Below are 26,050 nucleotides of genomic sequence, written 5' to 3'. Positions count from 1 at the left end.
GCGGGCGGGCTCCGCTCAGCACCGCCCCGGCCGCTTCCGCGCCTGCGCGCCTCGGCGGCGCATGCTCGGCGCGGAGCCCCGCGGCGGAAAGGCATCAATAGGCATGGCGGGATTCGGGGCTGGGGCGGCGGAGCCTCATTGGCCAGGCCTCTGCGCTAGGCGGATCGCGGCTGCCAGTGAGATGCTCCGCGCGGAAACGCTTGGCGGGAACCCAGTGAGGGCGGGGCCTGGGCGCGGGGCTCCGCCCTCGGCCCGCCCCTGCTGCCCGCTGAGTCTGCCGGGAGCGGCCTCGGCCGCCAGCCGTTGGGGAAGACCCAGGTGTGAGCTAACGGGCCCTGGAAAGCTCCCGGGACAACGGCCACCCCAGGAGCTCAGCTCCCCCCTTCTCGCAGCCCGGCCCGGCTCTTCCCCCTCTCGGCCGGCCCCCGACCCAGCCAGGCCTGCAGTCCCTCGGGAACCGCAGGGCCTGGGGCTCACAGCCTGCCGGCAGGGGGCTGGAGAGAGTCTTCAGGAAATGCAGGATACAGATCAAAAAAACACCAAATCGTGTCCACATCTCTGACTTGTACAGACTGCAGTTCACCCAAGCCCAAGAGAAAATTCCTATCTCAGTTGCAGGGAAAAAATAAAATTGCCAGGAGCAAGGATATGAACATCAGCAAGGCTGAAGCATGATGAGAGCGCTGTGGGGTCCAGTGTTAACGCCAACCTCGTTCCCTCCTTTTCAGAGCTGTGCAAGGCTTGCAGGCTGTTCGTTCAGTTAGTTCCGAGCTTTTAAGTGTAAAATGTCCCCCCATACACGACCCRTACCTTTGGATCCAAATTTCACATAGGAGATGATTCCCCCCTCCCCTGCCCTTCAATAGTTTCTGGTCTGGTTAGGTCTGGCAGCTGCCCAACTTTGTGGCCATTTACATTCTCCTTTTGGAAAGTTTAACAAGACCTTTCGAAAATTCTTAATATATCCTCYGTCATAATTACTATTGCAGTCATTTTATGTAAAATATGACAACTTTTAAAAATCTTTCACCTTTTCCAGGCTGCAAGGCTAAAAAGGGGTTACCCTTCCAAGACTGCAGTCCTGCGAGCTGCTGTAGTATGAGGGTATGAGCCTGGACTCATTTTTTGTTTATGGAGTTCATATGCATATAGTCTCATTTTCTAAGTGTTTAAAAGTTCATTAAGCATCAGTAAGAGCTGATAGCCACCCATGAAATTTGCCATCTTCAACGACTAGAGCAATGCGGACTATGAATTTTTGGGGTATTTTAAGTACTATTTTAGTAGCATTAAGTGTAAGTTGTACTTCACAGCAGACTGGAGTCTTTATGTGATATTAAAGTGCAACATTCTTGCATTTACTTGATCTTGCTGATTCAAATATATTGGGTTTATAGTGTCTATTGAGTACAAGTGTTTTTCCTTCAGCTCCCTACTGATCTTAGTAATAAAGATCAACCTGATCAAATATGCAGTAATGTAGTAATGTATTTTAACTGACAAACACATGCTTATTAAAAATTGTTTCTGGTTGGAAATGCACACTTGGTGGTATGCTGCAAATATAACTCAGTATTAGTTATGAACAAACAACTTTTATAACTGGGCAGAACAAGTGATTATCAAACAAAACACACTTAATATGTTTGAAAGTTTATTCATTGTAGAAATTTCAATTTCTTTTGAAGACTACAAAACCTGCCATTAGACAGGGGTACAAGCAATGATACCTTTCCAGAACTGTTCATAGTTACATCTGGAACAGTTCTAATTACACATTAATAACATGATTGGAACATTCCCTAGATCAGACTCTGAATAAAACAATCATTTAAAGTATTCAGTACAATTTTTTACTAGCATTTCAATTCTATGACAGCAGTGCCAAGCATCTAACAGATGCCATCGTAATGGTCTAGAATAAGGTACAACACTGATTTCCTGGAACAGTACCTTAAGACTCACTTACATGCCATGCTGAGAAAACTAGTATAAAGTATGATTGTATAGAATTGTAGAAAAATATTTTATCTGTGATTTTGTCATTTTTTAAAAATGTTTTTAAGTAGACTTCCCCCCCAACTAGGTCGCAAAATAATTACATCCCTCATAAGTACAACTTCCCTTTGATTAGGTCAAGAGTATCAAGATAAAGCTAATCATTTACATCATTTTCATATGTGAAAATTCATCTGTTAACCATTGCTGCTTACCAAGGACCAGCATACCTTGAATCCTTTCTTTACAATAATAGAAAAGCAGAGCTTTAGTTGGTACACTACATTATAAAAGCAAAACACACAGAGAAAACACCCAGACTCATACATCTCTTTTCTTATGCCCTTGGCTGTCTAAAAAAAAAAAAAAAAAAAGTTTTAAATACTTCTCTTGAAAAATTCCTTCCAAGTTTTGTTCAGTATTACAGTGATATGAATAAAGAACTTTGTCCTTACAGGATACAGATGTCATTTAATGAGTATTGTTACTACTCTCTCCCACTGCTCTCTCATGCTGTTAAACACAGTAACTGGTAATTTTAGACTGAAAAATAAACCATGGTCTATACAGAAAATTCACCTGTATCTGCAGTTCTTTTTTTTTCTCCTCCATGACTCTGTATCCTAGAGTCATTTGCTATGCTTTGCAGACCAAGATGTAGTCCAGCAACGAAAATTTACACAGTGGGTCATATATTCTCAGTCTAATACAAAGGTGCTGGGATTCACCAAAGCAGCATTATGTGGATTTCTTTATAGCTTCTTAACAACAACTGCAGCTACAAATACATGACAAAAATAGATGTGAAAGTTGTGAACATAGATCCAAGAGGGGAGGTAAGGTATATAAACCTACTAAGTCTAGCCTGTAAAACATACTACCTGCATAGATCCACCCTTTATGCCTTGGTTTAGAAAATAACTTAAAAATACTTCCTCCTTTTAGTCTGTTCTGTGCCAAGTACCTATAAATATGGCCTTAGAATGTGGGAGAAATTCCTTCCTGATCCAAAATGCCATTATGAATGTACTTGCGAGTACTGCCATCCCTTTATTTCAACAGTACCAGTCTTAAATCTTATTTGCTGATTTGATATGACAACCTTCAGATAAACACATTTAAAAGCAGCTCCAAAAGGTATGGTTTCTTGATTTTGATCAATCTGACTTGCAATCACTTACAGAGCTGAAGATACTTTTTTCCAAAAGGCAAGAAAGTTTTACTAAATCCCACTGGAACTGCAGTCATTATCAAAGGGGGAAAAAAAAAAGAAAAGAAAATACATGTTTTTTTTCTGCCTCCAATTAAAGATGTTTCTTGAAGAAAGGATAGATGCATCAGTACAGCTAAAGGGATCTTCTTTAATGCTAGAGCACCAAGTAAGGGGGGAAAAAAACCACTAATCGCTCTGAACAGTTGTGTGTTCACATTTCTGAGATTATGCTAATTTAAGAATCCTTGTCATAAAAGTGATTCCTTTACAATAACAAGTAAGGTATAAAGACTGTATATGTAAAAGCAAGTCTCCATCATCAGGATCTGATGAAGTACTGGAACTTGATTTGGCAAGTCTAGCAGCTAGCTTTGCCAAATTAAGGAGATCAGCATCAGAGCAAATTATGAAGGATTAAATCAAGAAGGGCAATAAAATTGGTTCCCTTGCAAGCTTAACAAAGGAAGTTTCCCCAAGGAACTCAGAAGATCTTGCCACAGAAGGAAGGTTCTCATTCATGTAGAGGAAGTCGGTGGTGTCATAAAAATGATTCTCCCTTTCAACAAACCTCTTATGATTTCAGGGAAACTAGAAAATTAATCACTATAAGAGAAACTTAATATCACTAATCAAGAAAATACCTTCTACAAAATGCTGACTTGGGCCTATCTTTTGCTTTTTAAATGTTATTGTTCACAAAGAGCTATTCAGCCAGATCCATATGTATTAAAGCTGGAATTCCTATAATGGCCATTTTCTTATCTGGACTGAGTTGATGTAGCATATTATTTTGGTGAAATGGGATACTCACTAAATTCAAACACACTCCAATACATCTTCTCATTTGGGCAATTGATCCTTCAAGGCTAGACACATGGCTTTAACTACTTAAGACACCAAGAGGCCAGCATTATTAAAGGCCAGGATTGTTAAAGGCTTGTACCAGTATTTAAACTATGAGTCTTTCACTCTCATTACAAGCTTGCTTCTATCTAGGGAAAAGCAAGAACACTGACTCTGAACAGTTTCGTTTTAACCTGACCTTGACAATACTATTTTCATATTCAGTTATAATGATAGTTGTCCACCCCAGATGGACCTGGATGATTCTTCCCTCATTTTGCTTTGGTTATTAATTACAAGTCTCAGACAATAACTGACTGAACATTAGCTTAATCACTTTTGCAACTACAATGAGTGTAGTTTAAACCTACTTTTTTCAAGCTTCTGCTTATTAGTGGACATTACATTTTGCTTTATCTTCAACACTGCCTTTCTTCTATAATGCCAACATTCACTGAACAAATCCTTTGCAGCTTATAATAAAAGTCAGAAGAGAGATAAAATATTAACAATGGATTATAAGAATAAACAATACAGAAATGTCCTCTATCAGAAAGTATTTAGCAATGATTCCTGAGTCCAGAGATTAGATGGGAGAGAATAAAAGGGAAGAGAGGGGGGACAAAAGACAGTGAGATATGGAGTGAATTATTTTTCCTCTGGGTTATATTATCTATTGTATATATAGTACGGTGAGAGACCCACTGCTTAAATTTTGAATACTTCAAACAGTATTCTGATTTTCTTAACATGACATGCAAATTCAAAAACATGGAAATGTAGAAAAGACACAGGCAAGGAGAAATACATATTCATAGTATTACATTCAATAGCTGTTTAACAGTCAGGCTTCTTTTAGAGCTGTCCAACAATACTGATTAATCCAGGTGAACTGTTTAATCAGACTTAGTTGTCAAAATGATTAATAAAATCTAAGTAAAACAAGGCATGTATACATTAAAGAAAACAGCACAGAAATGTACTGCTTATGAACTGTTTACAAAAACATACAAAATGTTGGATGGCACAAAGTATATAGTGCTAATATAAACAGATCGTTTAAGCTAAGTGCTTAACATAAACTGTCCATCTCTACCTGTAACAAAGAATATCTTAGGGGACAAAAAATATTCCTTATAAAAATAATGCTATGTGGTGCAGAGTGCTTTATTCAGTGTATTTTTGACAGAGGTGGTGCTCGTAATTCTTCTGGTTTATTCGATCGTGAACATGATAGTTTTCATTGTGTTTCCACTCATCACTCCATCTGAAGCTCCAGTAAGATCAGTAACTTGCCATCAACAGTTTAAAGCGAGAATAGATGAAAGCAGTAGCAGCAGCAGGAGCAGCAGCATTATAGGTACCAACTGGGACAGAGTGTGCTTGCAGGTATCTGTCAGATATGCGCTACCTGTCGCCATGATTTGTGCTATCATCTTATACCATGGTACCAAATATCTGGTTGAGGTCACTTCACAGGGCTGTTGAGGTAATTTTTTTTATACCTCTCCTCTGAGCAAGAGTAGAACGGCCAACTGGCTCCAGAACCGGTGACTGATTACGATTCAAAGCAGAGTAGGTTGCTGCCATTGCACCCTGATGTAAGAATGCCAGAGGAGAAAACAAGAATACACTGTAATGGACATACATACTAGAGATCACACAACATTAAATGACAGAGATACTGAACAAGTTTTAACTTCCAGTCTATTTGCATCTACAGAACACAAACATACCACTGCATTACTCAAATAACTGCAGTGTTATATGTGAATGTTTTAAAGTATAATCAATAGTTTTCAGATCTAAAGCAGTTTTACCATGATTAAAAAAACAAAAACAAAAGGTGTAAGATATATTGCAAAATTATTTCCCCATGCTTTGTGAAATAAYTGTGGAATGAAATCCCATTAGTGGACTGTCTCTTTTTATAATTTATATACCCATTTCAGTTTTCAACAAAATATTCAAGAATTGCCCACATTATTCATCTATATAAACATTTCTTAAGTGTAAAAAAAAAAAAGAAAAACTTAGAAAGTTGTAAGCTGTAGAATCAGAACTTGTTCCTCTTCCTTCTTGTGCTTTTGGACGCTAGAAATTTGTAATAGCTGACTCAGAGAGCTTAATTACACTCTCGAGAAGCCTTTTTAGGCAAGAAAGGAGAAGAATCCAACTATTTTTGATTTCTGTGCTGGCTCAAAGTGAAAGAATGTGTTGGGGTCAAAACCAGACTGTGTTTCAGACCACAGAGTGCAGAACAGTACAATACCACATTAATTAATATTGCCTCTTCTATTTCTTTTTAGCTTATACTGTGATCATGAAGTATTCTATTTTTATTTAGTCACTGACATCTAATTAACCTGTCACTAAAATTGTAAAAATAGCTAAGCTACAGTTCCTCCTCCCCTATAGTCATCTGACAACACTTCCACTGTCAGAAGAATGTTTTATTTTATCCTGGTTTCTTAGGAAATCAAGCTTCCCAGTGTAGGTATGTCCAGTAACTTTCAAACCTAAGAAAATTAAAGTCTTTTTCAAATGTAGTAGATGTATTCCCCACAAATGGGTTCACATGAAATGCTATTACATATTACAAGTTCACTTCATGGCTTAATGCAACTCCCAGTCATAACTTAAATAGTACTTAGAGGAAACGCATCCTACAGAAACCGTTTTTCTGTACATTTGTTTACACTAATTTTAGCTAAACAGCAAGCTGAAGAAATAAATCTACTTACCTTCACCAAATGGGGAGCATCCTGCCTGTTCAGCTGGTATTGAGGCAACTGGTCACAGTGAACTATCCAGGTGTGGCTAAGTACTTGGGCTGCAGTCAATCTTTGATGTGGGTCAACATGAAGCATTTTTGAAACAAGGTCCTGTCATAAAGAGACAGCTCAAATAATAAAAAACCCTTAAGCTTTGTTAAGATCAGCTTTAAAACTGATTAAAACTGAAGATTTTAATAGTATAATATAGATAATATATATGCGTGTGCATACATATAAAATGTAACATTATGTATATATAATTTAATATATAATACACATAAACGTGCATGTATATAAAAACACATGTGCATATATTACATTATATATATGTAACATATAATACACATTAACATGCATATGTGCATGTGTAATATATACGTGCACACACACACACATATATATATGCATAAAATGTCAGTTTGAAACAGATGAAAAGCTGCCCAGCAATGCCAATACTATATCTATTATGTGACCTACTGGAAATTAGGTCACAAAACAGGAAAAGTATCTAGTTAAGGGATGCAAAATACACAAGCAAGCATAAGAATAAGCATACTGGGYTGGACTAGAGACCCTGCTATATTGGGGACGGGGGAAGGCAATGGTAAATAGCAGATATTTAGGAAAGGAGCATCGAAAAAAGAACAACTGAGAAAATAGAGATGATCCTTTCCCTAGCATGTCTTCCGAGTTTCTAACAATCTTTCAAGGATTGCACAAGTTAGACGCTGAATTTTAGTACTCCTTTTAGCCATGAATGAACCCTCATTTTGCTGTGATACTTTTTCCCCCTTCCCAAACACCTTTTGCACTTATTTCACAATTAAATAGTGTATTGCATGAAAAGCTAYTTTATTTTGTTTGGTTTATATCTTCTGCAGAAGATATTAACTGAAGGATCCTTGATTCCCTTAATACAGTCATCATATGAGAAAGAAGGAATTACTGTTTTGTTCTTGTCTTCTCAGTATCATTAGTGAAATGATCTCTCTCATCTGTCACTCAAGTCTTTTCAGCTGAAACATCCTATTCTGTTTACTCTCTTCCTRTGGAGGGGACTATAAACTTCTGATCATGATTTCATTTCCTTTTGATACACCACACCCTTTTTAAATTCTATCTTTTTTGAAATACAGTGGTGAGAACTGTATACAACACAAGATATCAAAAAGATGAATTTACATGGCAGCATAGTATTTTTTAGGTGGTTTTAGATGTCAGTCTATCAGAAAGGGCAAAGCATAAATAGCATTTCTACATTAGATAGCCACTGTGGATTGCAATTAGATTTAAGATAATTTAATTTACATTAGCAGTGTCAGTTACATTTTCATACAAGATGTTCTTTGTTTTGTAATTCAAATCAAGAATCTAAACAAAGATATTATTAAAAAGGAAGGTAACAAGATTTTTTCACAACTGATGGAGTTTTAATTCATTCCAAACTCCCCAGTACAACTGAACAGAATGATTTTGAGGGAAGAAATAGCTGATGCTACAGGGTTAGTGTAAACATGTTTGTATAACAGGTTGATTTGTCATTCAAATGAATGACATGAATTGTGGAAAAATGGCTGATCTAACAGAACAGTAGAAAGCACAGCACAAATTCATCATCAAGACAGGGCAAAACGTGTAAATAAGTTCTCTGCAAACATTAGCACCTTACTGTAGCTGCACAGAAGGGCCATAAAGGCTATCATTACATACTTAAGTTCAGGGTTCATTTGCTGTATAAAATGTACTTAAAAAAAGTTGGCTAAATTTTTACTTTGTGCAAGGGTAGTAAGAGGAAAATATAATCACTTCAGTGCTTTTTATTTTTTAAGTAGATATGACACCCTTAAAGACCAAGAGTTCTTAAAGTACTTAAAAGAATAAACTGCTCAAATCCTAATGAAAGTCCATGAAACAAACTGTCTTGGGTAGTTCTGAAGAACTGACCCCAATTAAAGTCTGAATATATTTTTTTATTTTTCCTAGCTTGAATCAGTGAGGAATAGGGTATTTTGCATAATATTATCATTCTATTGATTTAGATTTTCTGGATGATTTCAAACGTCATGCTTTCAAATGAAGTTTTATTACAGCATTTCTCAGGATGATTTTGTGCGTGTGTGTGTGTGGGAATACTGAAAAAATACACTAAATGTCTACAGAACTACAAATATACTTGTTAACAACTATGGTATAAAGGAACACGTTTTTCTTCCTACTGACTTCCTAGTGACTGACTGTTGAAACATGAAGGGATCATAATTAGGAAATGATCTTTTACGTATAAAAAGGATCAGCTCAGTATTTTAAAATAACAACGGGCAAAATTTACCAAATCATGTAAGATATCATATATGCAACAGAAGCAACGTGTTACATTGAAATCCATTTCTCATCCCCCAAAGAACAAAATAAATACACTTGCCTTAGCTGTCTCTGAAACTGTATTCCAATAACCACCGCTGAGAGAGAACTTTCCACTACCTATTCGGGCCAAAATCTCCTCTGGGGTATCATCAGGACCATTCGCAAAAGGAGTGTAGCTAATTAACCAAACAATTTCAATGTTAACTTCCATAATCTGGACCTCAATTGTTATTATAAACTTGATCACAATATTCAGCATGTTCAGCATAATTATAGGTAACACACAGACAGATATTTACATGCCACTAGCTGTAGTCAAATTAGCTGTTAAAAGAAATTATTCCTAGGAGGTGAAAATGCATGACAGATAATGACTAAAGATCTGTTCTTACTGTATTCCCCATATATTGGTTCTAAAAAAACAGATTTTTTTTTTTCTATATCCAGTTTACTGGTGGTTCTGAATTACAAAAAGAAATCCTTAAGCATTTTATCTTAGTGAAATAATAAAACAAGCTGTTATAAAATGAAATGTGAAGACTTTATAACCGATCTGAAGAACAATATGTGCTGATTTGATCCTAGAGGAAGCAAGGTGCAGCAATTTTACTTGCTTCACTATAAGCACTCTTGCTGCTAATGAAACAGCCTCAATCAAAAATGAGAATTATATATATATTTTTAAAACAAATGTGTTTGCTGACTTTGACTAAGAGTTAACATCATCAGGGACATTTTAGCATTTTAAATAAGTTACAATGAGAATAATCCAGCCTAAAGATAATCTATTGGCCAGGTGCAATAACAACTATTTTTGAACTTGAGGAACTATTGTTCAACTTTTTAATCATCATCTTTTGTAAAAATCATTCTGTTGCATATAATAAATGTATTTCTATTGCATGTATTATATCCTAACTGCATTATTCCAAGCTATCCAATGGCTGACTTGCATACTATCATGCTTTGAAACATGCTACATATATATTTCCCTCAACATACATGTTGCTGCTTAATCAGCTACTTTTCACATGAAACAATTCTTACTCCTAAATCATTATGAAGCAGAAACTAGACTCCTAAAATGAGAYATGAGCAGCTAAAAATTCTTTGCATCAGTCTCTGCAAACTTGGATTCTACTAAAGCCAAAGCACATGCAACTCTCACTCCCACTGAAGCCAGTCAAATACAAGATTAATTAATGCCTCGATGGAAACATCTTCAACAGCGGACCTACAATTATTATTCTTTTTGTTTACACAGGTTTGCTATTCTAAAGCAAATAAAAATATGTGAAAAATATTCTTACCCAGTAAGCATGGTATAAAGTAGAACACCAAGGCTCCATATGTCACATGCAGCATCATAACCTTGCCTCTTTAAAACCTGAAGGAGACAAATACTTTTCTGCAAAAAATGCTTAGGGATGCTTTGATTATGCCATAAAAATAGTGATATCTCAAACATTTATTGTTTCTAAAGTGATTGCACTCTTTGTACAAGAACGAGACAAACATCTAACAAGTAAAAAAAAAAATCAAAATAAATCAAGGCATGTAAGTTAGCCTGGTATTTACCTCTGGTGCGACAAAATTTGCTGTATAACATGGAGTCATCAGAAGACCATTTTCTGCTCGCAGTTGTTTCGCAAAGCCAAAATCACAAATTCGAATTGATTCTGGATTACCAGATTCATCAACATAAAGAATATTGCTAGGTTTCAGATCTCTGTGAACAACCTAAAAAACAAAACAAAACAAACCACTAAATATGATAAGCTAAACATAGGAAAGGGCTTTCTATTATAAGTATCTATTCTGCTACTTAGTGTCAAATTCCCATCAGCAATCAATTTCCAGTTTCTAATCTCAACTGCAGTACTCTAATACTCAGTGCTACCCAGAGTACCATAATTCTAATGTGGAAACTCGAATTATAAAAAAGAGTATTTATTTGTACAAAAAATTTTTCAAGATGCCTTGTTCCTATTGGGGTGTGTGTGTATACATATATATATGAATTTTTTATTTTTAACATGCCTAACTAGAAGGCTCTTTAGATCAGAATCTTTGGCTAGCAATGTCTTCTGGAGTTATGGATGTCCGTAGGTGCTGATATGCCCCTGTGCCATGTAACCACACTCCAGTTACTGCAGGAGTAGCTTTCTGTATTCCCTTCCATTCATTCAGATAATCTAAACTGATCTCAATGCAAACATTTCAAGCCTGGCTAAGGAGGAATTTTAATACAGCTCTGCCAAAAAATAATAAAATATCAATGATATATTCGTCTAATGGAATAGCATTTCATAAAAGTTGGTACTAGTTCCCAAATGGCTGTTTTGTAGGGGTTTGAGTTGCAAAATGCTTGAGAAAAAACACAGAAGTTGCTAGAGTTCTGGGAGAATGAACTTAGTCTTATTTGAAGATATGTAATAATGAACCTTAATAAAACCTGGTGTGTGTAATGACACTTTTTGAAATCAGATGACCTACTACACTTTCCGAACAAGACAAATTATCCCAAAAGTCTCAGGAGAAGACTTTGTTCTCTGTAAAGAAAAAGCTATATATCTCTGCACACAGTATAATGGATTTAAACTACCTCTATCGGAGATTTAAACAGACCTACTATGAAGACCTTTATCTTCCTGACTGTCCTATATAATTTGATTACTACTAAATGCAGATTTTCATGATTAAATTTAAATGGAAGATTCATTTACTCTTGGAAAAGACTGTGGTGAAGTGTTTCAAGAATGTAATCACATTAGAACAAGAAGATACCCCAAATCTCCCCAGAGTAAGTTATGAACAGAATTAGAAGATACATGCACTCTTCCCAAAAACTTTGTGTTCTAGAAAACAAGAAGCAYGATGAGACCTAGAAATAAAAGACTGCAGCTGGGTCTGCAGTTTGCAAATCCACTTAATAGAGTAAGTCTACTTAGTAGAGGCTTTTTCCACTATGCAAATACTTTGCAAGTACAAGATTTAACAAAATAGATACTTAAAAGTCTTGGAAATGAGCACCTTGTGAGCTGAAAGCTACAAAACTATCTTAACAGGGCTAGAGTTAGAACAGTAGATGTTAAGAGGAACATCCTGGTTTGAAGTGTCAGATAACACATGGAAGAACTGGCTCCTGGTAGCCCTTGTTCTTTGGTGTTTAGATAGATTAGAATCCTTTCTTTCTAAGTAATAACAAACATGAAGCAGAAGAAAAATCACTTTCATTGCAGTTGTTTTTTCGAGACAGCTCCTCAAAAGGGTAGAGAGATGGGCAACAGAAACAGCACAGGACTGGATGGAAGATTTGGCAGACTACTTCTGGAACCAGTCTGTCCTTGAGTTTCACAATTTTTGGAAGGGGAAGCAATTCTCAAGTCAAAGGAAGAGCGAGTAAGCATAACATTCTCGTTCAAGTCCAAACCCTAACTCCTAAGCACTCCATCAAAAAGTTTATGCGAAAAAGTAAATAAAATACCTTCCTGTATTAAGCTACTTTCCCAATGATGATTTTTAAAAAGATGTCAGCTTGTTTAGATTATATTGACACTTTGCACAGGAATAATATTTTATTTTGCAGCAACAAAATAGAGCAGAAGAAAATGCAGGATGTTTCAGTTCTTTAYTTTTTAGTAACATATTTTTGATTAGCAGCCCCAATCTACCAGTATGCATAAGTATTCTGCTCCAAGATGACATGATACTTCTTGTTTATCCTTATTATGATATCTATTGTGCTGGTTTGGCAGGATTCCATTAAATCCGATTAATGAAGAAGGCCAAGAACCTTAGGCATACTAGTTTACAAAAAAAACAAAAAACAAAAAAAATAGAACCAAACAATTTGTGTGAAGACTGAAAACTTGTTTCAGCACTATCTGTGGAAAAAGCCCTTAATTCTTATATACAAGCCTTAATACATTTTAGAATGGCTTGGGTGAGAGTTGAAGTATGGCTTAATCTAAGAAGGAGGATTTTGTTGCTTCCTTAGCTAAATTTTCAGCTCAGAAGTCTCCTATGAGTGTCCACGAAGGACTGCAGAGTCATAATGAAGGGAATGATCTTCTGGGAAGTGCTGTAGAGTCTGCACATAGATTTGTAGACTGTCAAACCAGACATTGCCTACTAACATATTCAAACGAGCTCCTCTGGCTTCCAAAGGAGTTACAAAAAGAAAATCTGCTGAAGATGGGGAAGACTTCCCCAGACAAAAGTCAGACTCCTAGTGGTAACTATTTACACGTATTGCAATCCTTTGTGCTGAATGATACTTAAAATAAGGAAATGTGAGAACTTCTGAAAGTTAAACCCATAAAAAGTTTCAAAAAGTACATGATCTAATGCAAATTAAAATTCCAGCATTTACAGAGATCTATAGATAAAGATCTAAAATCCTAAACAAACAGAAATACCCTCCCAAGCCCTTTCCCACACACCCAAAATCTCCTACTTGACATTGTAGGCACTGGGCCTTTTGTAGTCAAGTAAGAATGAACTGAGTTACGATTGGTGCTATTCTATTTTTTATGCTTCTGCGCAGAAGGTTTCAAGGTTTATTCATAATTCCCACAAAGGCTGCTGGCCAAAGATTCCAGCCCTGTGCACACAGGTTCAAATAAAAAACTATACACATAAATAAGTGCTTGAATAAAGTGATGCATCACACAGGAAGGTACACCAGATAATTTTGACTGTAAATTTTCTGAAATAGTAGCTCCCAGAAAAATAAGGACAAAGTATGCTGAATTACTGTTACATTTCTTACAGCAATTTGAGTACTATTCATTCTGAAGCTTCTTTTCTCTCAGATAATAACATTAAGTGTTAGCAACTTGTCTTTTTCCCTGCACCCTTATTTTCTACCTCTTCCCTATCCTATTTTCTCATTTAAAAATGCAACAGGATTTGTCATTCTTGCCATGTAATTGCCACGCTTGCCCTCTCTATCTCTGAATTACTTTATCTGTCTCTAAGTTAACTTTTTGAAGCACTAATATATTTTGTTTGCTAACAGTCCACTACAGCTTCCTGACCCTATGGTGCAGGAGTTACAAGATGAAAATCACATTCTTCAGAACCAAGAAGAGGAAGGAAGTAATAGGTAGAAAATAACAGATTTTCAGGGTCCATCATAGGATGGGGTTGGGAGTACATTAGGCCCCATGACTACACAGCAGTGCCGGTCCCAGTGATTCCTCCTGGCTTACTTCCTCCCATATCCTCTCTATCATAGTCATTAGCTGCACATTCCCCACAACTGCTTAGAGGTGCATGTAGGACAAGAGAAACAGTGATGTCATCTCTGCTTCTTTGAAACCTACAGAATCCATGAGGTTTCAGCAAAAATTTCTGTTGCAATGTAATTATTCACCAGAAATTATTTAGCTACTGCACAGAAGAGCACAAAGATGCAGGTTTACATATCTGAAAGAATACTAGCCATTTTATGCTTTTTGTCCGAGATGAACACTTACCCCTTGTGCATGGAGGTATTCAACTGTTTTTGTTATTGTGAACAAGACAGCACTAGCTTCCCGTTCTGAGAAAAATTTTTGCCTAAGAATTTTATCCAGCAGTTCTCCTCCTTTCATAAGTTCTGTTACTACATATACATATTTTCCATCATCGTACACCTGCAAAAAATAAAGATGTAAACTTTAAAAATATTTATTCTCTTCTATCTTCCTGTGAAATGCATAGGTAGTGCAGGTGGGTCCACAAGCTGTTTTGATTAGTTGAGTCACTTTAATTACTTTTCCCTTATTTCCTCTCCCCACATACTATTCAAACATTATTCATCTTCAAACACAAAACTTTCTACAAAAAGTATTAGGTACTGTAATGTAATAACACAAAAATACTGGCAGTAAATGCTTAATGCCAAAAAAGGATGAATAATATGTAGGATTCTCCAAGCGGCTTTACTGAAACAAATTCAACTACACATGGGAGAAACGAAAAAGAGGTAACAAATGGAGACTATTCTAGTTAAAGTGTAATTACAGTTAATTCTAGAAGCAATTGTTGCACCAAATTACAAACATGAACAGGGATCATTCCAAGTGAACAGTCATACACTATAAAAAAAATAAAGTTCACCTCAGATAATATCTCTGTGAACACTGAAGTTCATTCACAAAAAGTTACTATGATGAAAGCCTATGACTTGCACATTACTCTGCACATAAAGCCTGTTCCAAACTCTGAAATCAATGTATACCCTTATGCCCATATTTTTAATTATGGAAAATTGCTTAAGTGACTGTCAATTTTCATGTGGCTTTTATCTTCTTAGGTAATAGTTGAGAAATGGGCAGAGAGGAACCTCATGAAGCTCAAAGGCAAGTGCCAAGTCTTGCACCTGGGGAGGAAAAACTCCAGGCATCAGCACAGGTTGGGGGCCAACTGTCTGGAGAGCAGCTTTGCAGAGAAGGACCTGGTGGCCCTGGTGACACCAAGTTGACCACGGGCACCTTCATAACAAAGAAGGCCAACAGTATCCTGGGCTGCATTAGGCAGAGCATTTCCAGCAGGTCGAGGGAGGTGATCCTTCCCCTCTACTCAGCCCTGGTGAGGCCCCATCTGGAGTGCTGGGTCCAGGTCTGGGCTTCCTACTACAAGAGAGATATTGAGCTACTGGAGAGAGTCCAGCGGAGGGCTACTAAGATGATTGATGGACTGGAGCATCTCTCATGCGAAGACAGGTGGAGAGAGCTGGGACTGTTCAGCCCGGAAAAGAGAAGGCTCAGGGGGATATTTTCAACTTGTATAAATATCTGATGAGAGGGTGTCAAGAGGACAGAGCCAGACTCTTCTCAGTGGTGCCCAGCGACAGGATAAGAGGCAATGGGCACAAACTGAAACACAGGAAATTGTCTGATCATAAGAAAATGCTTCTTCTCTGTGGGAGGGACTAAGCACTCACACAGGTTGCCCAGAGAGATTGTGGAGTCTCCGTCCTCAGAAATATTCAAAATCTGACTGGACATGGTTCTGGGAAACCTGCTGTAGGTGACTCTAGGTGGACTGGAGGATCTCCAGAGGTCCCCCTCCAGCCCCATCTTCCATAATTCTGTGAAATTATTTGTGCTATCACCAGGGGGCACTACAGACTCTAAACTATACAGAAACACATTTTAATTGAATACTTAAGCATTTCATTTCAGTTGCAATTCCTTGGGGTTTTAAATTAAATTTAACTCAGAAATTGGTTTCTGCTTTAGAGAAACCTTTTACAGACTGTTCCCTATTATTTCAATACATACTTTTTCATGATGAAGTTCTCTTGTTTAACACATGTGAAATAACTAGTTTGTGTTTAAGCAAAAACAGTTGTCCAAGGTGCAGTGAAATAAATTTAGGAATAGATAACTCCATTAAGAAAAAAGTTATTCCAATTTCCTCCTCTTAAACGGTCTGGCAAATACAGGCTACTAAACACTTGGAATAACCAAAATTTACTTCAGTTTGAAAATTGAAAATTTCTAAGGTTAGAAGTTTCTGTGCTTTTAAGTATACTAAAAAAATCATTTCCTCACAAAGAAAAAAGAGGAAAGGTGTTTAATAATTCTGCAGACTTTATAAGCTTATGTTCTTAAGGAGAGGGAGACATGACAGGTTTCTATGATCTCATTTAACAATTTTTCTCATGAAATACAAATGACTGAAGATCATCTGAATGCATTTGTATTACAACTTTAAATATTACACAACATTAAAAAGCAGAATTACATAATTCTAGATACTAAAATGGCATTTTAGAATCAAAGCTTTTTTTTTTTTTTTAATAGGCATAAATCCTGGTAAAACAGAAAGAAAGATGCTTGATTCATTCTGACACTATGAAGCACACACATTCAAGCATTACAAAGGGACAAAACAAAATGTGGATTTGGATACTATTCTATCTGCTACCCCCTTGCTGGTCCTGTCTGGCTGAAAAAAACAACCAACCAAAAAAGCCCCTCTACCCCACCCCCTTAAAATCTCTCTAATGGTACTATCAACATAATTGTCTAATCTCAGGAAGCTGTTTGTACTGAATAAATGCTATTGAAATTTCTTTGACAGTTAAGCGCACAGTATTATGCTGAAATGGTAAACGTGATGCCAGTTTTTAAACTCCTGGGAGATCCCAAGGACTGCTAAAGATCAGTCAGTACATCATCTCTACCAGGCAAACTGGAAAAAGCTATAGTGAAAAATCAGATGATGTAGACAACATGAATAAAATATAATCTAATGGACAGAGCCATGGCTTTTTAAAGTAAAATTATATTTCACATAAATGTATTAGGAGTTTTTTGAAGTTATAAGAACTTGGACAGGGAAACTGGGTTGATGTAATGTATTCAGGTTTCCAAAAAGCTTCTGAAAAGGTTCTTCATCCAATGCTTTAAGTCATTTAATTCAAAAGAGGACAAAAGTTCTGTTATAGAAGAGTAACTAATGACACATTAAAAAAAAAAAAAAAAGTAAAATACACATAACGGTCTGCCACAGGAAGTTCCTAGGTAATGGATTGTTGGAAGCTGTGTGCTTCCTTAATCCTTACACTGTTTCCTAGGCATCCATTACTGACCACTGTCAGAGGCAGGATATTGGATAAGGACATCTGATTTAGCACAATATAGCTCCTTCTTTTGTTTTAAAGCTATGTAACTGAAAGAGACCACTGATAACAATCATAAGAAAAAAACCCAGAGGATCCTGTATTACAGAAAGAATTTGGTGTTCTGAATATCCACTGTTTCAATACAAACACCTTCAGAGTTAAATTACATAAATAAGGCTAAGTCAGAACAAAAATTTCCATCCTAAGTCAAATATTACTGCATTTATTCTGGAGTTGCAAGGAAAGTAAGAAAGTAATTATTTCTTGCAGAAGAAACATTTCCCAAGACAAGCACTTAGAAATGCTGAAACAGTATATTTTGGCACTTCAAAATAGAAACATTTAATTTTTGGTTGTGGAACTGAATGAAAAGCAAGTCAAATCAACACTAAGTTAAATCTTTGTAATAATATCTCGTGTTCTCAATGAGTTTGAGGTCCTAATGCCCCCCCCCCCACACATTTTTTCTTCTGCAAGTTGTAATAGAGCACCAATATATTGTGGAAAACGCAAGGAATTTGACGAATGGATCTATATGAAAACTGAAAACTTACTTAAAACAATGTTTTGTTCCTGCTGTAGTGGATATCATATGAGTTCCTAATACAAATGAATCCCAGATCTCTTTCCTTACACTGGGCATATTTCCATAAACTTTCCCTAAAAAATTGCTCTTGAGTAGAAACAAGCAAAAATTATACTACTGTCTTCACTTCCTTTATGGAACATCTGTGACATGTAATTTGTAATCTCTAAGGTTAAGAAGTGATATGCAACTATAATACACTAACGGATGTCTATCATTCTACTTACATCTTTTAGGGTAATAATATTTGGATGTTGTCCATAGCGCAGTAGGATTTCAATTTCCTCTGTTGGATCTCTTTTACTCTTGTCAATGATCTGTAACATCAAATAGATATGTAGGCATCATTTTTTGGAACATTAAACAGCACAATACTTCAGTGTGCTTATTAGTATAAACATAAAAACTGTATTTACCATTGTTGGCAAACAGTATGGATTATAACCAAGACCAAGTTTCCTAATTGAACAGCAAAACAAAGCAAAGAATGATGGAAAAACATGCAGAATCTCTCAGTTCAAAACAGTTTTGGTGGATAGATGGATTCCTCAGGTTGGGATAAATATGCAAGTTTGGTGGTAAGACTTCAGTCACCCACCATTTAATAAAATAGAAAGTTCTCGACTTGACATGAGATAGTGGTTTGACAATGCTAATGTACTGATGTTTACAAAGCCAATCCCAAACAAACATTTAGTGCAGCAAAAAACAAAGGATGACAGTGCTGGAGTCAAAAATTAGAAAAAGGAAAAATCATCTATAGTTAATTCAGATAAACATCCTATTATGAAAAGTTCATTTGAATCTCTGGAGACTTGCTATCAGGCTCTGAAGTTCTCCCTGTGCAAACAAAACACAACACATCAGCATCATCCTAGCACACTAGACACTCATTGCCTTAGTCTTTCCTTATGATTTCTTGAGAAGAGAAGCCACAAGAGAGGCAGCACAAAATAGCCCTAAGAGAGAAGGAAGTGCAGCAGTCTTAATTGTTAAGGCCCAGAGAAAGAGCAGTCAAGCAAATTCTTTCCTTTCGGTTTCAAGAAATTACTCCAAATTGCAAGCAAAGAAGTCAAATCTGTTCCTGGCCAGAACCAGAATAATGAAAAGTATGCAAACACCACATTGAAATTGGAGGGTTTCCACTTGGCAATCTGTGTACAAGAATACAGCAAAACATACTTATCTTTGTATTTTACATATTTGAGTAGTAAGTTATTCAACAATTCAAAAAAATCCCTGCTTCAATAACAGTGTTTTAAAGGAAAAAAATAGGGTTTTAAGTCTGCTAACCTATATGCCTGCTTTCAAGGTAAGTATTCAGCTCCCAGTGTTATATAGAATGACAATAAAAAACAAACCTATCATTCCATTTTTGTGAACTCTACTGATTTCAGTAAGAAAGATTTTAATGCTTTCAAAGAAGAGTTAAAAATCCTGACAGAATAACACTGAAATAACATTAGAAACCCTGTTAAAAACTAGCAGAAAGACAGAGTTGAAGTTTATTCTGGAAGACAAACTAGACAAGAGTACTGTTAGGAACATGTATCTGACAATCTGTGAATCTACTTTGGAAGCAAAAAAAAAGTTTAAACAAACATAATCAATTACAGTTTTTAGAAATGATGAAAAGCAACACAGGCCTTTCAGAGTACATTTCCTTCTAGAAGCAGTCATGTAACTCCCATTCTTACTGGAATTACATAGGTGTTTCAAAGACTGAAGATTGCTTTTCACCACCCAAATCAATATATAGATAACAAAACTATTGCAATGCTACATAAACATTTGCCAGTAAATAGTTTGCTTAAATATTAAAATTCCCATTGGTATCTAAAACATTTTCATTTTAATAAAATTATTTTAAGTTTGCTATGTTCTTTATGGCATATTAACAATGACTGAAGGCTATAATGCTAAATCCTGAAAAACATGCAGTGTGTTTTAAAACAAAGTAGTTACCTTTACAGCATATTCCATGTTTGAAGCTTTATGAATACATCTCTTGCAGATAGAGTAAGACCCAACTCCAATATCTTCCTTTACTTCATATCCATCAGTAAACTGAATGCTGTTCCTGTGCAACTGCTACCAAAATAACATTATCAATTGATGAATATTCTAAAACATGTTACTGACATTTATATTAAGAATAAGTTACCCAGTTTCTACTGATTTGCTTCTGATTTTGAACTGATGGCTGTACTAGGTCAAAGTGTTTTCAATAGCCCACTACCTTCTATTTGAGATTAGCACAAGGTAAATTATACATTAGACACATTGTAAATAATGCATGCTTTATTTTAGGAACTGACAATGTAACATTTCTGGTTACTCATCTATTAAAGATAGAACGTCCAAGAGAAAGACCACCAGAAGACTATAGTTAATGCTAGAAAAGCACCACGGTTCCTATTATCCACATAGATGAATGGTAAAGTCTATTTCTTTGCATGTGAAATGCTATCTGGGAAATATAGATGTACTGAATATAAACAGAATAACTGGAAACAGCAAGTATTCATAGGAGCAGGAGTTGAAAAACATTCAGAGAAATAAAAAGCAGAAAGAAGGGGAAGTGTTCACTCTTGTATGGGAAGGAAATGGTGTTTTGGTGTAAAGGAACAGTTGGAGTTTGTGCAAAGGATGCAAAGCATTTACAGGAAACCATCTGGGTATCCTGCAGCAGAGAAAAGAGGAAATTGTAGTGAGGAAGCGGTTGAGGGGCACAGAGGAAAGGCAGTAGAGAAATAGAGACTTTTAAAGAGAAGGAAACCACATACAAAGTGAAAGAAATTCATCCACAGAACTATGCAAGAAAGAAGGAGCACAGTAAAGCTTGTAGAAACTGTTAGCAGAAGTCATTCTAATGTGTATACCAAATCAGACAGCTTCTGATAAAATAAATGAGCATCTAAATGAGCATAAAAGAGCATCTAAAACCCTTAAAATTTAACAGTTTATTAAAAGTGAAATAGGTAATGTACAAATAAGCATATTATGCCTATTCTAGACATAGTAAAAGGATTAGGCAAGAAATACAAGAGCTATTCATGTTCTGAACAAACAGCTTTTCAAGCATTAACCTTCTTAGACATTTGCAAAATATGCTTACAATGAAAACAAACAAACCCAGTCTTACAGGATATCATTTTAGTTCCTACCTACACACCAATAAGAAGAAATTTTCACCACATAATGAATTTTCCTCTGTAATTAGAATTACTGAAAGCAGAAACAGGTGGTAGAAATACAATTTTTACTGAGGTCTTTCATCTTCCTTTCGTGTAGACAGGTATGCTTTTTTCCTTTAGGTAACACTCTCCAATGACAAAGCATGTTTTCAAAATGACCTCAGTCTTTTAAGGAGGCAAGGCATGCCTCTCCCTCATTCTAGCTTGAGGTCATCCTTTCTTGTCTCATAGACACCTGCATGCAACTAAAGCTTTGTTGTCCAAAAATAAGCAGCACTGACAGTAATAGAATATATAAGAACAGCAGCCACTTTAGGCTATTAAAAGCAACAACCTCACAATTATTAATACAGGAGACTGTATTGGAGCCACTCTAATACTGCTAAGMMGCCAAAGCTTGTGCCTGTACTACAACACTGACTTCTATGATACACTGAAACAGTCAAAAAATATCACAGATTAACACAYTCACTTAATGTGGCTTGTGAAGGACTGATTACATTCATACTTCATAGATTCTAAAATACAAAGCAGTCCAAAACACCCAGATATGCTAACTTACAATTGTATTCTAGTGTTTCTTACCTGCATTATACGAAACAACTGATATATTCTTGCATAAGAGAAAATGATCAAAATATCTGCTGTTTCACCCCTACCTTAGTAGCCACGGCCTGATAGTCTAGAGGCTTAAAAAATTATTACAGTTCAGATGATAGAATGTTTTCATTTAAGGGTTGATGCCCATGCCTGTTCACACCTTTGGCTGCTCAGTAATGAAACAGGTCCTGCATCTTCAGAGATCTTGTTTACTTAAAATAATCTGAGCTTCAGTTTTCTTGCATAAGGCTGATAATGACTTTGTCATGATACTTCATCTTATGATGAAGGAAACCCCCCCTCCCCCCACCGTGAGAGACGGAAACACTGCTTTATTGCCCATTTCTCAGCAAAAGTACTCACCTGGACAATTGAATGAACTCCAACTGTCTGCATTGCTTGGCTTTCATCATCTGATGCAATAGCTACAAAACTAAATCCCCGAAAAAGTTGATGTGCATTAGCACTAGGTGGAATACCAGGTGAATCTGAAAAAACACACGTCATCTACTTACAAATGCGACAAGCAGAGTTTTTAAATCAAAGAGACGAAATTACGTCAATATTTTATTACATAAACCAGTACTTTGACAAAATATTTACATATAGCAGCATATTTACACTTAGGGAGGACAAATACTCAAATTTGGTAACACCCTGATTAGTAAAGACAAAATTTCCTATCTGATATTGAATAGATCAGAGTAAAACTATGCAGAGATATTGATAGCACTGAAACGGCAGCTTTACCACCCAAAGTCTGAAATGACCAGGTTTCTACATATGCATAGCGTGTAGAGTCACCACCATAAATTAAATGAAGCCATAGGATACAGTCTTTGAAGACAGACAGACAAGCATAATGTTATTGACTGAAAGAATGAGATTACTCAGATATGTTCAGTTTTACTTATGTGTATGTTTTATGGCTGAGGACTATTTTCTATTTATTTTTACATTAGACAACTCAGTAGTCCCTCTGATATATTTATGCCAAAGACCACAAAAACTTTATGAATAATTGAAATTAGTCTTTGAGCATGTATTTAGTCCAGCAGCAACTAGAAGAACATGACACTTCACAAAGTTTATCAGTGTTTCTAAATTTTGAATATGTAAATTGTTCAGTTTTGTTTATTTTTACCTTTTGGAGTTTTTGCTGTAAACTCAGGATCAAAATAAAATGTATCTTCAGGTCTGCCAGTTGCAGGTTTAAAAGGGGGATGAATTTCTCTCCTGTACAATTTCTGAGAAGAAGTTATAGGCCAGAGTGGATTAAAAAGTTAAACTACACCACCAAATGCTATTTTACTATGAAATTTATTAAATTATTTTTGAATTGAATACTCACATTCCAGTCTATTTTTGAAAAAAATGGATGTCTCTTAATTTCTTCAACCCCATCTGGACCTGCTCCTTTTATAAGGAAGAAAAATGGCTATGATTATTTTCTTCTTGGTCAGAAGAATGCCTAGCTAACAATTTTATTTCTTATTTTTACTGCATTAGTTTTTGAAGCATGAATAGCAAAAATGACATAATATTTTGCTGATCATTAGAAAAAACAGTAAATAGACCAAATATGTTCTTGCTTCAGAGTCCATTTTACACTTGACTAAACTTAGTCATTCTAATGATCATTTATTTGATCAACTTTACAGTCAATTCAAAGCCAGCTAATTTAAAATATTCCATTAAACACTTCACCTAATCTGTTTGCTGGGTTTCTTTTGAAGAGCATTCTGAGAAGACTCTGTGCTTCAGGACTCAAAAACTGTGGCATTCCAAGTTTGGCCCTATACAACAAAAATAATTAATAACATACAAGCATATTAAGGTAAGGATTAACTTTGCATTCCCCCCACCCTACATCATTCGACACATTCATATCAAGCAAAATAATGTCACCGAGATATTGGCTTCAGACATCAGAGATGGAGCAAAAGTGCTGTCAGTCATGTAGATATATAATTTCAAATTGTCCATTTTCAGTACTGACTCAGGAACATAAGTGAAGAATAATGTTGTAAAAAAAAGGCAAAGAAGAATAGTTACTGGATAAAAGTTTACAATTTTGTAAATCTTTAGTCTATTTTGATCCATTTTTAAGTGTACTTATTACCAAGCAACATCAAGCAAGCAAACTCATTTTAAAATAAAAGACATTTTAGAAGGGGTAAGAAAACTACTGCAGTATGACCAATACCTAGGAGACCCAGGCAATAAAACAGGAAACCTAAACCAGAAGATACAAATAGAATTCAGGTAGGACAGATTTTGAAGATTATCAGCCAAAAAAGGGAAGAAGATCGCTCCCCTCTTTGTCACCCTCCCATTCCCCATTTCATTTCAAATCTTACCTTGGAAGGTAAGATTTTGAAATCTTTTGAAATCTTAGATTTTGTACTTCAGTCATTTCACTTTGTTTTGAAATCCTTGCCCCATTTTTCTCCTTCCCATTTAATGTTTTGTCTCTAATCTAACTAACCCTCTCACTGTTACTAGGTCTCACTTTTTCTTATGATAGTGATAATGGACACCATAAAATAGTTCAGGATGAATATAATTCCCTCCTTCCCATCTATTATTCAACCTGTATCCTAGTCCCACTCTAAAGTCCTTGTATTTGTCTGTACAATCTACGACACAAGTTCTCTCTGTTTTGGGCAGAAGACATGATTTGCCTTGCATTTCAGCTTTTACAGATGTCTTCCTCCCTGTCACTTCAGCAAGTGCACACACGCTGCTATCAACCTATTATTCATTACTTTGAAAACACAGAATTTACTAAATCTTCCATTCCCTTTTCAGGAAAGAAGCTGGAAAAAACCCTTTGCTTTCTCTGGGCTCTTCAGTAACATACTACAGGCAGATCAAAAATCAGTAGGCTGGCAGAATGAGTAATGGGCCAACCAGCCCATCCCTGACTGGCATGCACCTGTAGCAGGTGAACTCTCACACAGGCATTTTATACTCAGTGATTTCATTGCAGTTGCACTTGATGTCACTCCTGCTCACAGCAAAGTAGCCAAGAGCTATAATGTAAGAAGGGAGCAAGGAGCACAATGTTATCACTTACAGTAGAACAATGCTACTAAAGGACAGAGAACAGACAACTAAATATGATGGGACTGTACTGGAGTGGGTGGAAATCTTTGCCCAATTATTATAATTGAAAACAGCTCCAAAAGCAGGATGCAGCTCTGGAGTTTCAGCATGAGAGGTCAACTGCTTAGAAAAATTAAAAACCAGTCCAAAAACATAATTGCAATTAACCTCATGGAGAAGAGACTCAACAAACAGAAGTAGAATACGTAAAAGAAATTCTAGAGGACAGGTGTGTCCACACTGGAGTGAGACAAAGGCCCTTCTGTAAACCACAGAGACTAGGACTGTCATTGCTTACTTCTCCTGTGAAGGAGCATCTTTCTGAAAACGCTGTACTGGCCACTTTACACAGAAGAAAAAGCAATCACTTGTCCTGAGAGTCCCTAGGTTACATGTCTACATGAGTGACAGCAATTTTATTCTGACATTCCTGATGGACGAAGACAAAAACGTTTTATAAAAGCATACCTCTTCAGTATAGGAGAAAAGATACTTCAAAAAATTAACTTTTTTGTCGCAAATTATGATTTCTTCAAATGGCAGAGTTTCTCAATTATAGGTAAAACACAAAAAACAAACAAAACTTTTTTGGTGATGTTGTGAGAAATAGAGTGTCCAGGAAAACATGTTGTAGGAAGAGTGCACTTTCTGTGGATTTTCAGGAACAGAAAGTAAGAAAAGCAGTACATCTTAAATGGTACACTATGAAAAATAAGAATTCAGTATGCACGCATCTCCAAA

At 36.2% G+C, this 26,050-nt stretch overlaps 1 protein-coding gene across 3 annotated transcripts in view; it reads right to left on the bottom strand.

The window, feature by feature from the left end:
- Positions 1 to 1,641: 1,641 nt before the first annotated feature.
- The window catches only part of RPS6KA3 (ribosomal protein S6 kinase A3), a 68,467-nt gene continuing 44,058 nt past the window's right edge, over positions 1,642 to 26,050 (bottom strand). For 2 of the 3 annotated variants that reach the window (XM_026062840.1, XM_026062838.1), the window contains 12 exons: positions 23,909 to 23,997; positions 23,553 to 23,617; positions 23,346 to 23,448; positions 22,565 to 22,689; positions 20,370 to 20,495; positions 18,632 to 18,721; positions 14,679 to 14,837; positions 10,774 to 10,935; positions 10,506 to 10,582; positions 9,254 to 9,371; positions 6,799 to 6,939; positions 1,642 to 5,650 (listed from right to left, as the gene is read on the bottom strand). In XM_026062840.1, coding sequence (XP_025918625.1) covers positions 5,528 to 5,650; positions 6,799 to 6,939; positions 9,254 to 9,371; positions 10,506 to 10,582; positions 10,774 to 10,935; positions 14,679 to 14,837; positions 18,632 to 18,721; positions 20,370 to 20,495; positions 22,565 to 22,689; positions 23,346 to 23,448; positions 23,553 to 23,617; positions 23,909 to 23,997 — 1,378 coding nt within the window. In that variant the 3' untranslated portion in view covers positions 1,642 to 5,527. The remainder of the gene's footprint in view (positions 5,651 to 6,798; positions 6,940 to 9,253; positions 9,372 to 10,505; positions 10,583 to 10,773; positions 10,936 to 14,678; positions 14,838 to 18,631; positions 18,722 to 20,369; positions 20,496 to 22,564; positions 22,690 to 23,345; positions 23,449 to 23,552; positions 23,618 to 23,908; positions 23,998 to 26,050) is intronic. The other variant, XM_026062839.1, reaches the window with a different exon arrangement.

Source organism: Apteryx rowi, unplaced genomic scaffold (assembly GCF_003343035.1).
Source record: "Apteryx rowi isolate R43461 unplaced genomic scaffold, aptRow1 scaffold_194, whole genome shotgun sequence".
Taxonomy (NCBI): domain Eukaryota; kingdom Metazoa; phylum Chordata; class Aves; order Apterygiformes; family Apterygidae; genus Apteryx; species Apteryx rowi.
The sequence above is the reverse complement of the archived record's forward strand: the minus strand, read 5'-3'. Positions and strand labels throughout refer to the sequence as shown.